Source organism: Anopheles gambiae, chromosome 3, assembly GCF_943734735.2.
Source record: "Anopheles gambiae chromosome 3, idAnoGambNW_F1_1, whole genome shotgun sequence".
NCBI lineage: Eukaryota > Metazoa > Arthropoda > Insecta > Diptera > Culicidae > Anopheles > Anopheles gambiae.
The window spans coordinates 84340871-84356111 of NC_064602.1; the positions used below are offsets into that span (position 1 = coordinate 84340871).

The window sequence follows — 15241 nt, forward strand, 5'->3', positions numbered from 1 at the left end:
AGCATTTTGCCAAACAATTTGGAGCCGCTCCAGAAAATAGGTTATTTTTCCATGTTTTTTACTTAAATCGGAGGAGAAAAGTGTTGTAAAACGTAGATACACATGTCTTCCACGCATTGCATCCATTTTTGCAATGGAAAACGATGGAAAAACTACTTAATTTTGAGATCCGGCAGGTCCATTCCCTGGATGACCAAAAATAGCTTCCACCAGCCGCCGCCAGATGCGCTAGTGAAAATCAAAATTACGCTTGCAAGTACGATCAATGTAGCCCGGCCTTTAGATCTTTCGCGACTAGCACGTGTACTAGAGCCCGAATTCAATTCCTCGGAAATGGGACGACTTGGCCCTTATTGTGTGTTGCTTGTGTTCGTAGAGCACAACCTTTGATGCTTTTCTCCATCCCAAATCCAACAGCATTGTTCTCCAAAGCTCGTTTGAAGACCAAAAAAAAAAAAAAAGACATGCTGCTTTCCTTTTACAAGAAAAATACCTTATTTTTTACAAAAAATATGTTAAGACTAATTGACGAAACACAAAACCAAAGAGCGCACGCGCGTGCGTACACCATAAAAGCAATAAGTTAAGGCACCCATCCACTCCTCCCCGGTCCAATGGTTCACGGTTCACTTTTCCGCTTGCTAAACAGCTCCATCCGGTTGCGCCGCTCGCCCTCCAGCACCTTCGCCCGCTCCCAGTCGTCCCGGTGCAGCGCGGTCCGCCCGCGGCTCAGGCCGAGCAGGCGCGCTAGCACGAACAGCGCGTGCAGATCGTCCATCGTGACCGCACTGTTCTCGGTGCGCATCCGCACGAAATCGTCCTGCACGACGGTCGGGTCGAGCGTTTTCATGTCGAACGGGCGCACCCGGGCCCCGGTGAGGAAGCGGCGCATACCGTCCAGCTTCGGGGCGACGTAGTGCCGGCCGGCTTTGATCGTTTCGTCGATCAGCTTGATCGCGTCCAGGTCCGGTACGATCGGCAGGTAGCAGTTGCTCTGTTGCGGGGGAAGGGACAGGTTGAAAAGTCGGTTAGGTTGTTGCGTAAATTGAAATTTAGTCGCATCGGGCCCTTACCGGCAGCATGCTTTTCCCCTCGCTTAGCACCAGCACCGGTACGTCGGTGTTGAAATCGAGCTGATAGAACTGAAAGTCGTACTTGAGCCGCTGGGCCTTAATTAGGTGCGCCACGTGCTTGACCGCCTCGACGCCTGCGGATTCCAGTTTGCCCGCCTCCAGCCGCGTCTCGTCCAGCACCAGGTGGGTGTGGGGCGCCAGCTGCAAGATGCCGCTCGTGAGCTTGTTCGTTTTGTAGTCTTTTCTGAAAATGAAATTAAAAATTTACAAACAAAAGCTGAATTAAAGTCTCCCTTTCTTGTTTGCAATAAATAAAAAGGGACAAAAGCTTCCTACTTGGGCGCAAACTGTAGCGTGTTCATGTTGTCGAGCGTCATCGGCAGATAGTGGCTGGCGGGAAGCAGCAGCTCGAGCAGCTCGTACAGCGAGCGCGTGTAGCCGGGCAGCACTTCCGCCGGGATGTTGCTGAGGTTCAGGCAAAACTGTCCCCTACACTCTACCTCGTCCCGGATGTACACGGACGAGACGAGATGGCAGAGCAGATAGTCGGCCGCGACGCCGTCCCCGAACAGGCACTGGGTGAGCAGGTTGTGCAGGTCCTTGTACGTCGTTTCGGCGAGCGCATCCAGGCAGGCGTCACTGCTCGGCGGTCCCCGCAGTAGCAGCGGATTCGTGTGGGGCAGCTTCCGCACACTGACGGCGTGCAGGCGCGGTATCAACGACGGCGGTGGATGCGTTGCCTGATGCTCGGACACGTCGTCCACGAACTCGTCCAGACCCGTGCTGTCCCCGCTACCGTCCAGGGCCGGATCGACGGACAGGAAGCCGGCCACCTCGAGGACGGTGTTGAGGGCCCAGTCGTCGTAGTTGCTGTACAGCTTCACCAGGCACGCCTTGCCGGGTCGGTTAGCGATGGGCGAGTTGAGCAGATAGTCGGCGGACAGTACGGCCGTCCCGTTGGAAGAAGCGGCCGGTGCGGTACCATCACCACCGTTTGCTGTTCTTTTTTTGTTTCCATTACACTCGCCCGGTACAGTTGTCGTTGTCGTCGTTCCATCCACCTCCATCTCCGTGTCGTCCTCGTGGGAGCGTTTGGCGGTCGCACTTGGCATTTGCTCACCGTTCTTCCAGCCAGTGGGGCGTACTCCGGCCGCCTCCTGCTCCTTCTCGTACCCTGCCGCCCACGGATTCTGGCCCGGCACGGTAACGACGAACAGTGACCGCCGCTCGCCGAACGTGCTGCCGTCGCCGGTGCAGCCCGTGTCGACCGTTTCGGACGCCGCGTTAAACACCAGCAGGTCGCGATACTTGCCATTCTGCTGCCGCACGACCGTACCGTCCGACTTGCTGCGCACGGCGTACCGCTCCAGGTAGCACTCCGGGTCCTGCATGTCCTGCAGCATGCCGCGGAACCGCACCAAGCACCCGTCCGGCAGGTGGGCCAGCTCGGTACAGTTGAGCAGGGGTATCGTGGACCAGAGCGCCTCGTCGGCCGACAGCCGCTCCAGGCAGGCCGGCTCGTTCGCGATCAAGTACTCCGGCGTCCATGCTGCGATTTCACGCACCGTTTCCATCATGCGTGGGGAGGTGGTTTTTTCTTCTAGTTTCTGTTTATTCACAAACTAAAACGAAAGCAACGAATTGAAACTGTATTGCTTGTTGTGTGCTTTACGCCGAACCTCCCAATAACCAACAGCAGTATTTTGCGCCAAATTTCGCTGTCATCGCCAATTGCGAGGTTGCTGTAGTTTGTGTATTCGGCGGCGCCTAGAGAAGCCCAAGATGTATATATAAACAATGACAGCAATTTGCAAAACGTTACCCAAGCAGAGACGATAGCAAACTGCACAATATCGGTAGTTTATGCGTATGTATCATTTGGAAACAAAAATAAATGCAATGGAAACAAATTGCAACACGGAAGTAAATCTCGTGTTGCTTGCTTGAAACTACGCAATAAAAAACATCCCCGATTTAGTGCATTTTGGTGCATGGAAGCTGCATAAGCGCTGTTTAAAGGTGCCCCCAGCAGGTTTGGTTGCGTAGTAGTGATGGGAAACTGAGCACGAGCTGCTCAAATGGAGTGAACCTCATCGGGTTCGTACAATGTCGTTTTTATTTATGATTGGAGACTTTGAAAGCGATCAAAAGTACTTTCAGAACGATTGTCCCTGTACCAGTTCTATAATTTCCTATCCATCACAGATATTCGATGTTGAGAGGCTAATAGGCCAAAATCACTCCAAATGTCGCTCGGTTGAACGTAGTGCAAAATATCGTTCATGCGAGTAGTATGTTTACTTGTTGGGAGCGTTTTGGTTCTGTAATACATTGTCATTTGAACTAGTGAAGATTCGATCCGACTTCAACAATTTCGGAACAAACTCCGGAAGGTAGGTCGTGCCAGCATTATCCATTAATCGTTCGGAATCGTCTGGAGCCGCCCGGAATCACCCTGGAGTCGTCTGGAGTCGTCCGGAGTTAGCCTTCGCAACAATTCCTAAATATACAAAATTTGATTGAATTCACCTTTTGCTGTAGATAAAAAGCATCAAAGTTCTCCAGTACCTACTACCTATCTCCTAAATAGCGCCTAAGCAGCTTCTTTACGCAGCATTGCAGAGGATTATTTTTCTTAACGTTTTTTTTTAAATTAACAAGTGGTGTACTTGGTGCATAAACCGCGAGACGATTGATAGTGCCAAAATCATGCATGAAGTTTCACCAAGTTCGGTACCCTTTCTTAACAAGCCTTCCAGTTCCAGCATGAACCATACACATCAGGCTAACCAGTCGCATGGTTCCAGAGAGTACCAAGCGTTTGTTAAAAAGCGCCGCAGTTCCGCAAAGTAACATCTTATCTCTTAATTAGACACATAGTACGATATCAGAACGATTTTTTTGTTAGCCAGCCTCAAATCAGCTATAGAGTATGTTGTGTCCGCACAGAACAAACATAGACGATGTACGGCACAAACAGAATATGTGTTTATTCTACTCTTTGGTATGGGGTAATACAATAACACGTATATAAATAGAAACGCACACACACGCAATGCGGGGAGAGGACGACTGATCTCTCTCGCGCCGCGATCCTCACTGAGGACGTCACAGGATGACAGCCTTGCTGTCAACAGTGAGCCCTCAGGATGAGGCAGCGGTCTGTCCACAACAGAGTATTAGCTGGCCATTTGGGGAAAGGCTTGCATAAGCAGTGTACGCGCAAAGAAAAAGACAAAAAACAACGAAATGAAGTCCCTGATCACAAGCAAATTGCCGCGGACGGCTCCGGTTGACTCCGGTCTACCTTGGGCAGACTCCGGACGATTCGGGGCGATTCCGGCCGACTTCGGACAGCTCCGAGCACCGACTCTCGACGGTTCCAGACAATTCCGTACGACTACAGGGGCGGAAACTAGTAATTCCTATTGGAATACTGGTAGTCGGATCGGATCGTCGTGGATGTGCTCCAGAGAGCACTACACTTGTGAAATTTTTCTCTCTACAGATGACCGGTTCGTATTGGAATCGATCACGTACGGCAGCATTGCAGAAATCAGTGTTGAGGGTTTAAAAAGACCAATGTCCCGATTTAAATTCAGTAATCAACCAAGTTGAAAATCTGTTGGAACTTTTCCCAGCAACTTTTGCTTTGTTTCGACCACCGACATCGTCTCTAGTTTGATCTCTTCACGTGAGACTGAAGAGCGATTCTTGGTATAACATAATTTGATATCTGTAAAAAAAGGAAACTATACGGACCCTGATACAGATTTTTCGGATTGGACCTAAACTCGTCTATGTGTTTAGAGTAAGAACGTAACCATCTCTATGTCCGATAGACACGCTTCAGTGCCGAAGCGAAGCCTTTAACCCTAGTTTTATTAATTATCAACCTTTTTTTTGTTTTTTTTTTTTAATATTTTCCGTTGATCTTATAATGTTTTCTATGTTTTATAAAAGTTATTATAGCTAGTTAATTTAACATTTAGTTGTAGGATATATAAATTGTAACATGTATCATATTTCTCATTGCAATTTCACCAATACGAAACAAACAAATAGGGCGCATTGGGGTTGAACATGCTAGCTTATGTAATAAATGTAATAATTGATTAAATGAAATTGTGAATGTTTTAAACATGTAAAGCTTCATAACGCTAGAGAGTAGCGAAAAAAGTGAAGAAAAATCAAAATGTTTACTTCATGAAAAGAAATTTGGTCCATCATAAGAGAGACAGCGCAATAAACTTCACTTAAAATTTCTTTCTTTTTTTTCAAACATTCAGAAACATTTACTTCCTTCCTCGCTAGTCTGGACGTTCTCCTTCTTTCCCGGTAATGGGGTTCCACATAAAAAAATCATTGCATTTAAACAAAGAACATGGGAGTGGAATTATTAACCGTGTCGATGATTTGAATGTCCCGGTAAGCATTTTCCAGATCGTTCATGTTGATCCGTCGGCTGGAAAAAAAAGGAAAGCAAAATCGTCAAACCCCTCTGTCAAACCACAAACACAAACACCTGGCCTGCTGCTTCGAAAATACTCACTCCTTAATGTACACCCGGCCGCGGTAGGCGGCGAGATGGGCGTAGTAGGTCGGGGCCGGGTACGATACCGCCCGGTTGCAGCGCGCAAACAGGTGGCACAGATTGTACGTCAGCGCCTGCAGACTGTCCGGATGGCAGTTCGAGTCGTCGTACAGCACGACGTACTTGGTCGGCTTGGCGACGCCCTGCACGGCCGCATGGCTCACCAGGTAGAACTCGTACCGATCCGGGGTCGTGATTTCGCTGTCCACGATCGTGCCGGGCGGTACGTTACCGTTCTTGCCCTCGGTCGGGCAGCCGGGCTGCGGGAAGAAGCGCGTGTGGTGGCGCTTCTGCACCACGATGAACGTCACCGCCGGCTTGTAGCCCGGCTCGACGCGCGCAATCGCCGCGTGCAGTGCCTGCAGCTCGATCGTAAGTATTTCCGCAAACTGGCCGTCCGACACACCGTCCCGGTAGTACATGATGCGCTCGGGCAGCGCACCGTTGTACTGCTTGTACAGCAGCAGCTGCCGCTGCACGATGTTCTCCAGGTCGCGGATCATCTCGTCCCGGGCGCCCTGCAGCCGCACGCTGCAGTTGTACCGGAAGCCGGTCAGATCGTACAGTGCCGCCACGCCCACCACGCTCGGTTCGTTCTCGCTGAGCGGGTGCGTAACGTCCGCCCCGATGTACATCACCTTGCCGCGTCCGAGCGGTGGCACCGCGACCTGCGAGATGCAGTGGTTCGTGCCGTTCGTTTTGGCGTTGATCTGTGCGGAAAGGCAGTAAAGTAAAGAAGAGCAAACAATCTCAGTGAGGCCAGCTGCAGGTTCACAGCCGCCCGTGTGCCGCCCTTACCTTGAGCATGATGTTGTTGAGCGTGCTCATGTCGGTGCCCTTCTTGGCCACCGTCATGCCCTTCACGCACTGCGTCAGCAGCCCGATCCGTTCGCTCGCCAGCTCCGCCTTCTGCTTCACCTTCGCGTACGCATCGCCCCGGCTCGGCAGCACCACGATCGTGACCGCCGGTTCCTCCCGCTTGATGTTCTGCAGCAGCGTGCCGATGTCGCGCAGACAGTTGCGCATATCGCGCACCAGCACGTACGTTTTCGCCATATCGAACGGTTCCATCTGCACGTTGCAGCGCATTGCCTGCGACTGCAGCATCTCGCCAAACTTCTTCACCGTCGCCTCGTTCGTGTACAAGTCCAGGTTGAGGATGCGCCAGCGCAGCGGCCGCTTGCTCAGCTCCGTGCTCGGTACGATAAAGTTCTTGCCCTCCGCGCGCCACACGCCCCGCTGCGGGGGAATCTTCTCGCCCCGCGCGTACTCGATCGGCGGTGCGTCGATGATGCGGGCCGGCACCTTCTCGAACTCGTTGCCCACCGTGATGCCGAAGTCGAGCAGCGTCGGGCACTTGTTGTACTGGATCTGGGACGCCAGGTCGAGGATCTTGCGCTTGCGCTCCGGGGCGCTCGTCGCCGCGTACCGGATGATGTCGCGCGTACACTCCTCCGGGTTGTTTTTGTTCAGCGCCTGGCCCGCGGGTATGTCGCACAGCTCGGCCGGCACGTACACCGACCGCACGGTACTGCCGACGTGCAGCACCGGCAGGTTCGGGTAGCGCAGCCGGAAGTTGAGCTTGCGAGCAAAATAGTCGGCGACCGAGAGGCGCGTCCCATCCTCCAGCTTGAACATCTGCTGGCTGGCCGGTTCGCGCAGCCCGTTGCAGCGCATCCGCTTGGCCATCCTGGTGGTCGGGTTCGTGTACACCACGTCCATGCCCTTGAGGAAGCTGTGCAGCTCCTGCTGCACCCAGCCGCTCACCTGATCCACCTGGCCGCGGTTGAAGTCGCCGATCACCTTCAGCACCGGCGCACCCATCGGGAACGCTTTGTGCGACACGTCCACGTTTAGGTATGGGCGCGAACCGAGCAGCGCCGACTGGAACAGCCCGAACCACAGCTCGTGACCCCGACCGATGTCGATGGATTGGCGGGGCACTGCGTACACGGCGCGCTTGAACTGGAGAAGGGTAGAATAATAGAACAGCGAATAAGAATCGTTATTAGAACATTAGACGTTTGATAGTAATTGACCCGTTTTGGATTATGCATCACATAATACAAAATTTTATTAAGTATAAGGGATTGCAGTAGTGATGGGTAAAAATAACAAAAATCCGGTGTCGATTCCGATCCGATTCCGATAATTTCGAATCCGACTCCGGAAGGTAGGTTCGCCCAGCATTATCTGCAGCAGTTCGGAATCGTCTGGAGCCGTCCGGAGTCGTTCGGAGTCGTCCGAAGTCGTCCGAAGTAGCCCAGAGTCGCCTGGAGTCTTTCGGAGTTGGAGTCGTCCAGAGTTATTGGGAGTCGGAGTCATCCGGAGTCGTCCAGAGTCGTTCAGAGTCGTCCGAAGTCGTCCAGAGTCGCCCAGAGTCTTTCAGAATTGGAGTCGTCTGAAGCCTCCCGGAGTCGTCCAGAGTTATTGGGAGTCGGAGTCATCCGGAGTCGTCCGGAGTCGTCCGGAGCCGTCCAGAGTCGTCTGAAGTCGTCCGGAGTCACCCGGAGTCTGTTGGAGTCGTCTGGAGTCGTCCGGAGTTATTGGGAGTCAGAGTCATCCGGAGTCGTCCAGAGTCGTTCAGAGCCGTTCGAAGTCGTCCAGAGTGGTTTAGAGTCGTCCAAAGTCGTCCGGAGTCACACGTAGTCGTCCGGAATTAGTGGGAGTCGGAATCATCCGGAGTCGTCCAGAGTCGTTCGGAGTCGTCCGGAGTCGTCCGGAGTCGCCCAGAGTCTTTCGGAGTTTCAGTCGTCCGCAATCGTTCGGAGTCGTCTGAAGTAGTCCGGCGTCTCCTGGAGTCGTCCGGAGTCGAGCGGAGTTATTGAGAGTCGGAGTCATCCGGAGTCGTCCGGAGTCATCCGGAGTCGTCCAGAGTCGTTTAGAGTCATTCGAAGTCGTCCAGAGTCGTCCAGAGTCGTCCAAAGTCGTCCGGAGTCGCCCAGAGTCTTTCCGAGTTGGAGTCGTCCGGAGTCGTTCGAAGTCGCCCAGAGTCGTTCGAAGTCGCCCGGAGTCGTCCGGAGTTATTGAAAGTCGGAGTCATCCGGAGTCGGTTGAAGTCGTCCAAAGTCGCCCAGAGTCGTTTAGCGTCGCCCGGAGTCGTTCAGAGTCGGAGTCGCCAAAAGTCGCCCAGAATCGGCCAATGGAATGACAATGGCATGAAATGCTTGATCACAAGCACATTGTACCGGCCGGCTCCGGTTGTCTTCGATCTACCGTGGCCGACTCCGGACGACACCGGACTACTCCGGATGATCCGACTCCGAACAACTCTGGACGACTCCAGACGACTCTGGACGACTACGACCCCGGAACTAGTGGTTCTCATTTTTCCGGAATCGGAATCGTGCTAACAATGCACCCCTTTCCGTTTTAAGTTCGAAGACTGAAATTCCAGCTTTTAGCATTATGTAGCAGTTTTCAAGCAGCTATCAAATGAGTATAATATACAGGTGCGCCTGTCCCAGTTGACGTTAAAATTTGGTTAAAAAACATGCCATGAAACCACCTGGTCTACATACACTTTGATTCTAGATTCTACCACCTGATCTCTTTAATGCACTTTGGGATTAAGGAAAACACGACCTTGTTTTGCCATTTTTTCAAACAGATACTCGAATCTAATTCTAGCTTTGAGGCTAGAATAATCTAGACTGAAAATCGCAGGCTAGTTTTGTGTGTGGTATTGTATGGAGTGTGGACGTAATTTCAGCCTCCAACTGTCAAACTCCACATAAAAAAGCTGACTAGAATTGTGAAGGGTCCCTTAATTGTCAGTGACGGATGTGTGTGCGCTCTAGAGAGTACCTAGAGTCACTAGATTTCAGGGCAATATTGGCATGTTAGGCAGTTGAGCATAAATTCTTTTTTTTTAATTTACCACTAACATAAAAAGTTATACAAAACGGGACAAACCGGACATGTACCGACAAACCATGCAAATGGGGCAATATGAGCCTCAAATCCTATGCTTTAGAGCTGTGCTCATTAGCTTTCTGTTTTTTAGCGTTACGACCTACGGAAGGAAAATCGGCCGTATTCCGAGATGAGTTCCGACTTAGTGTCCAATTTTGAAGTACCCACCGCTGTACATTTGGACTCGGTTCAGTGTATCTCGCCTGTGTAATAATGCAAAAATAAGTCATGCCCATTTTGCCCCGATTTCCCTTATAGCAAAAAAAAAAAACCATTAAATGTAGTTGATGTAAGTAAAGGTTTGCAAGTGTAAACACCACAAATTTCGATGCAAAACCTACAGGATACATAAAAAATCAGTCAACTACAAAACTACGACTAATCATGAATCTTTGAGGCAGCAGTTACCACACCAAATACGTCACACACTTACCCGCACAAAATTGGGATTATTCTCATAGGCACTGCGTAGCACCACATCCAGACATTGGATGGCACTCATCGGTTTGGCCATTGTCTCCTCATTCGATTTCATGTACCTGTAAGCATCAAATCAATAAACAAAACGAATCAATAAACTCTCGGTGTTATAAAAAACGAAGCATCCTAACAAAAAAGATCCTTACGTTTTCAGCACGCCCAAATCGAGCTGGGCCGCTTCCTTCACCTGCACGGTGTACTCGCGCTGCTTGCCACCGTCGTCCGGCTGGAACACCACCTTCGCCTTCTTGTCGCTCAGCTTGCGCGTGGTGTACGCGTTCTTCTGCCCGTCGAACGCCAGCATGGCGCCCGGATAGTTTTCCCGACAGAACTGCGCAAACACGGGCCGGTAGAACTTTTTCGGTCGGTCCGGTTCGATCGCGACGTCGTAGTGGTACGCCGTACCCTTCAGCTTGTCCAGCAGCAGGCGGAAAAAGTTGGCCTCGACCGAGACGGGCTTGCCGCGCTTACCGTGCGCCCCGCGCCGCACCAGCACCGGTCGCAGATCGGTTCGGCGAATCTTCTCCTTCGCTATGCGCATTGCGCCCAGGTTCTCCTCGATCGTCTGCAGCGTGCCGTCACCGGAGCTGGACGATTTGGTTGACGCAACGGAAGCGTCCCGGTGCACGGCACTACCGGTGGCAGCAGCGGGAACCGCCGGTTTGTGTTGCTGCTGCCGTGGGCGCTGTTGTTGCTGCTGCTGCTGTTGTGGGGGGCCCTGCTGCTGTTGCTGCTGCTGTGGGCGCTGTTGTTGCTGCTGCTGCTGCTGCTGTGGGCGCTGTGGTTGCTGCTGTTGCTGCTGCGGCGGTTCATGCTGTTTTTGCGCATGTTGCTGCTGTTGTTGTGAAGGTCCCTGCTGATGCTGCTGTGGACCTCCCGATTGCGGCTGCTTCTTTTGCTTTTTCTGCGGATTCCCCTGCTGCTGCTGCTGTTGTGGTGGGCCCTGCGGCTGTTGCTGCTTCTGTGCATGCCCTTGCTGTTGCGGGGGTCCCTGCTGCAGTGTACTTTGTGGCTGCTGCTGCTGTGGCCTTTGTTGAGGCTGTGGCTGCTGCTGCTGTTGCGGCCGTTGTTGAGGCTGCTGCTGTTGTTGTGGTTGTGGTTGTGGTTGTGGTTGTTGTTGCGGTGGCTGTTGTTGCTGTAGTGCCCCTGGTACCGTTTGCCCAACTGCGCCAAGAACTATGTAGGAAAAATGGTTTTATCTTCTTCAATAATGACACGCAAAGAGTGAAAAGACAAACAACGCACGATGAGTATGATTTCTTCAAACAGCAATATTGGAACTTCTTACTTAAATTAAAGAATTGATTCTCTTTCGGGAGCTAATTTCATTTCTGATTCCGGTTCCGGAGTAAATAGAAAATTCCAAGTTGATTCCGATTCCGGTGCCGACACCGGAGCCGACAAAGGAGTCAACTCCGGCATCAGCTCCGAAGTCTACTCCGGATTCGGATCCAGAATCGATACCAGCATCGGAATCAGATTTTGAGCTCCAACCACTAGTCCGTAGTTCATAGGCTACCGTGTTACCAATGCTGCGACTAAAGTATTAGCCATAGTAAACATCTACAGCTGTGTAGATAGGATCAATACCCGACCCAAATTCACTAGTGTTGGGTAAAGTTTGCAAAACTCCCGAGTCGACTCCGATTTCGATCATTTCAAAACCGACTCCGGAAGGTAGGATCGCTCAGCATTGTACGGAGTCGCTCGGAATCGTCTGGAGCCGTCCGGAGTCGCCCAGAGTCGTCCGGAGTCGTTCGGAGTCGGAGTCGTCGGGAATTGTTCGAAGTCATCCGGAGTCGTCTGAAGTCCTGAAGTCTGAAGATGAAGTGCCTGATCACAAGCACATTACATCGGATGATACCAGTTGACTCCGACCAACTCTGATTCCGATCGACTCCAAATGACTCCGCCTCCAGACGACTTCGACTGACTCCGGACCATTCCAGTCAACTCAGACCGTGACGACTGCGACTCCAGTTAACTCGGATTCCGGGCGCAACTGGTGGTTCCCATTTTGCCAGATCCGGAATCGGACTAACAATAGTCGGAGTCGGATCGGAGTCATGGGAGCGCTCCAGAGCACATCACTATTCCGCTCACCTGTAAAAAGCACTGCTTGGGCAAAACTGTGAAGGAATTAAAGCTACCAGAAATTCGCAGATCCTTCTAGGAACCATAAACAGAACGCTCAGGCGTTAGCGTAAGGCAGAGCATCATTTGGCCACATACATTTGACTATTTACATGGAACTTTACGAACATGTTTATACATTTTGCCTCCTTTGAGCAACAAAGTTTACCGACTACTGGCGTAAGGGTATGAGTAATAGGTACTTTAAGTCAGCGAGCCACTTGAATAAACACACATAAAATGTACTTTAAGTCAATTTTCTCGGCCCTTTGCTTATCGCTCCAGTCTGCAAAGTGCAACAAATTAGAGTTGGGCAAAACGCACAAAAAAGCGGAACTGGGTCCGGACGATTCCAACAAATTACGGACCCAGTTCCGAAGGGTAGGTTCAATCCGACAAGCCGGAACCGCCCGGAATCGTCCGGAATCGTCGGAATCGCCCGGAATCGCTCGGAATCGCCCGGAATCGCCCGAAATCGCTCGGAATCGCCCGGAATCGCCCGGAATCGCCCGGAATCGCCTGGAATCGTTCGGAATCGCCCGGAATCGCCCGGAATCGTCTGGATTCGTCGGAATTCCATTTCATTTCATGTCATTTATTCAGTGCATAACCTAATACAAATAGATACAAACAGTAACACAAGATGCTAGCGTCCATATCGAACGATAATGAGGAACTCAGTGCGCGACATTCCTGACTTAAATGTACGACAGATAGCATTGACATATGCGCGGCGGCCGGAACGTGAACTTGAATCGTCTGGAATCGTCGGAACAGTCGGAATCGACCGGAATCGGCTCTACTATTCACTACTATCGATTGACTACGATTCCAGACGATTTCAGACGATTCCGGACGATTCCGGACGATTCCGACGATTCCGGACGATTCCGACGATTCCGGACGATTCCGACGATTCCGGACGATTCCGGACAATTTCGGTGGAACTAGCGATTCCTTCTCTCTGGAATCGGAATCGGTATCATACTTGCTGGAACCGGAGCGGAACCGTGGGTGCAATCCGCGGAACCCATCTCTACAACAAATGACACATCAAGGCAACGTTGCCACTATTGTACCTTTTTCACTGATGCTGATGCAAGGGCAACGAAAAACGCAATTCCAGCAATGTGAAATGGATCGACATCGTCGAGTGCATCTTGCCGGGTGCGGCAATAGAATAAATGCCTTTCGGCATTTATAAAAGTCGGGAAAGTGCAACACGAAGGATGATGCAATGTCGACTGATGCGAGAAACATTTGATAATGGCAAAGACAAAAGGCACCCAAAGCTCGGCACTTACCTATCTTCTGCGGTTTCTTTTTCCCCATGGCGGCTGGTTTTGGTTGGTTTCACTACGAAACACCTTATTAATCCTTAACTTGTATATTTGTATCTTTAGAACTACAAATGCTGCGCAGTTGCACGTCTGTTTGCTTGCAATGAAAACACTGAACTGTTTTGCCTGAAGGAAATGACTGTGGGAGCTCTACCATGGTGGCGTTTGGTCATATAAGGTGACACTTTGACAGCACAAAAATATATATCATCGCCTCGGCGAATGGCGGCGTTTGAAGTGGCCGTTGGGATTGATGTTTTTGTTTTAATGCTATTCATTAAATTAGATAGTCCAGGTAGTCCATTCTAGGCTTGAACCCATGACTAGTATGTTATTGAGTCGTACGAGTTGACGGCACCGCGGAAACGTAAGCTGGACTAAAGTCAGTACTAGTTATGTGCTGTACGGAGCACACCCACGACTCCGATCCGACTCCGACTCCGTCGTTCGGAGTAGTTCGGAGTTGTCCGGAGTCGCCCGGAGTCGTCCAGAGTCGTTCGGAGTCGTTCGGAATTGTTCGGAGTCAACAGGAGCCGTGTGGTTTAATGTGCTTGTGATCAGACATTTCCTTTCGTTGTGTTTTTTGTCTTTCACTTTGCGCGTGCACTTCCTACACAAGTCGATCTCTGCCGACTCCGAACGACTCCGGGCGACTCCAGACGACTCCGAACGACTCCGACTCCGTGCGACTCCGGACGAATCCGAACGACTTCGAACGACCCCGAACGACTCCGGGCGACTCCAGACGACTCCGAACGACTCCAACTCCGTTCGACTCCGGACGAATCCGAACGACTTCGAACGACTCCGAACGACTCCGGACGATTCTAGACGACTCTAGACGACTCCGGGCGACTCCAGACGACTCCGGTCCTTTTCGGACGATTCCGAACGACTCTGGATATTTTAGCGCGGATCTACCTTCCGGAGTCGATTCCGAATTTATCGGAGTCGGATCGTAGTCGACTCCGGATTTTTGCCAACTTTACCCATCACTAGTCAGTACCTCAGCGGGTTGGACTCCAGATTAACACATCAAAGAAAACGTACATGTAAGGAATAGGGTCTAGGGATAACACCCCAACATCCATGGTGATACAGGGAATGGTATCTTGGGGTGTTATCCCTAGATCCCTAGACACATTGGAGAAGGTGAGTTCCTTCGTATACCTTGGATCCCAAGTCACATGTGGCTCTGACATATCGTTGGAAATTCGAAGGCGCATTCTCGCTATAAATTGCACCTTCTGTGGGTCTACGTACGTGACTGCGATCTGGTCAAGTCTTCAGGCGAACCAAACTGACACGCACTACCGGACTCTAATAAGGTCCCGTTGTGATCTACGGACATGAGACATGCACCTTACTGGAAGGCGATCTACGCGACCGTCCCGACATAGCAAAACTCCTTTACTACCTCGAGATGGTCGCCGTCAACTAATACACTGCTTCCCAGATGGTCGGAGTCTCCGGCAAGCAGGTACTTCGTCTTCGTTGCATTGATTCTCAATCCAATTATTGTTGCTTCGCGTTTGAGGCGCGTGTACGCCTGACACACCTTCGCTGTTGTCGATGTCATCTGTGAAGCCAAAAAATTGGAGAGACCGATAGAGCATCGTGCCACGGATGCCGTTGCTTCCGCGATGATAGACAACGACATCCGCGAGAAGATCAACATTTTACCAATAGCAACATTATCTTCAATA

General features: G+C 51.2%; 2 protein-coding genes across 2 annotated transcripts; both read right to left on the reverse strand.

The window, feature by feature from the left end:
* Nucleotides 1–471: 471 nt before the first annotated feature.
* LOC1271220 (mini-chromosome maintenance complex-binding protein) lies at nucleotides 472–2799 on the reverse strand. Its single transcript, XM_061661154.1, has 3 exons — nucleotides 1410–2799; nucleotides 1074–1317; nucleotides 472–994 (listed from the first exon to the last, which is right to left on the reverse strand). Exons 1-3 carry the CDS (start codon nucleotides 2648–2650, stop codon nucleotides 620–622), a joined length of 1860 nt encoding a protein of 619 aa, XP_061517138.1. The 5' UTR covers nucleotides 2651–2799; the 3' UTR covers nucleotides 472–619.
* Nucleotides 2800–4907: 2108 nt separating this feature from the next.
* On the reverse strand, nucleotides 4908–13703 carry LOC3291361 (protein argonaute-2). Its single transcript, XM_061661150.1, has 6 exons — nucleotides 13500–13703; nucleotides 10209–11238; nucleotides 10016–10121; nucleotides 6466–7632; nucleotides 5626–6377; nucleotides 4908–5538 (listed from the first exon to the last, which is right to left on the reverse strand). Exons 1-6 carry the CDS (start codon nucleotides 13525–13527, stop codon nucleotides 5445–5447), a joined length of 3177 nt encoding a protein of 1058 aa, XP_061517134.1. The 5' UTR covers nucleotides 13528–13703; the 3' UTR covers nucleotides 4908–5444.
* Between the last annotated feature and the right edge of the window lie 1538 nt (nucleotides 13704–15241).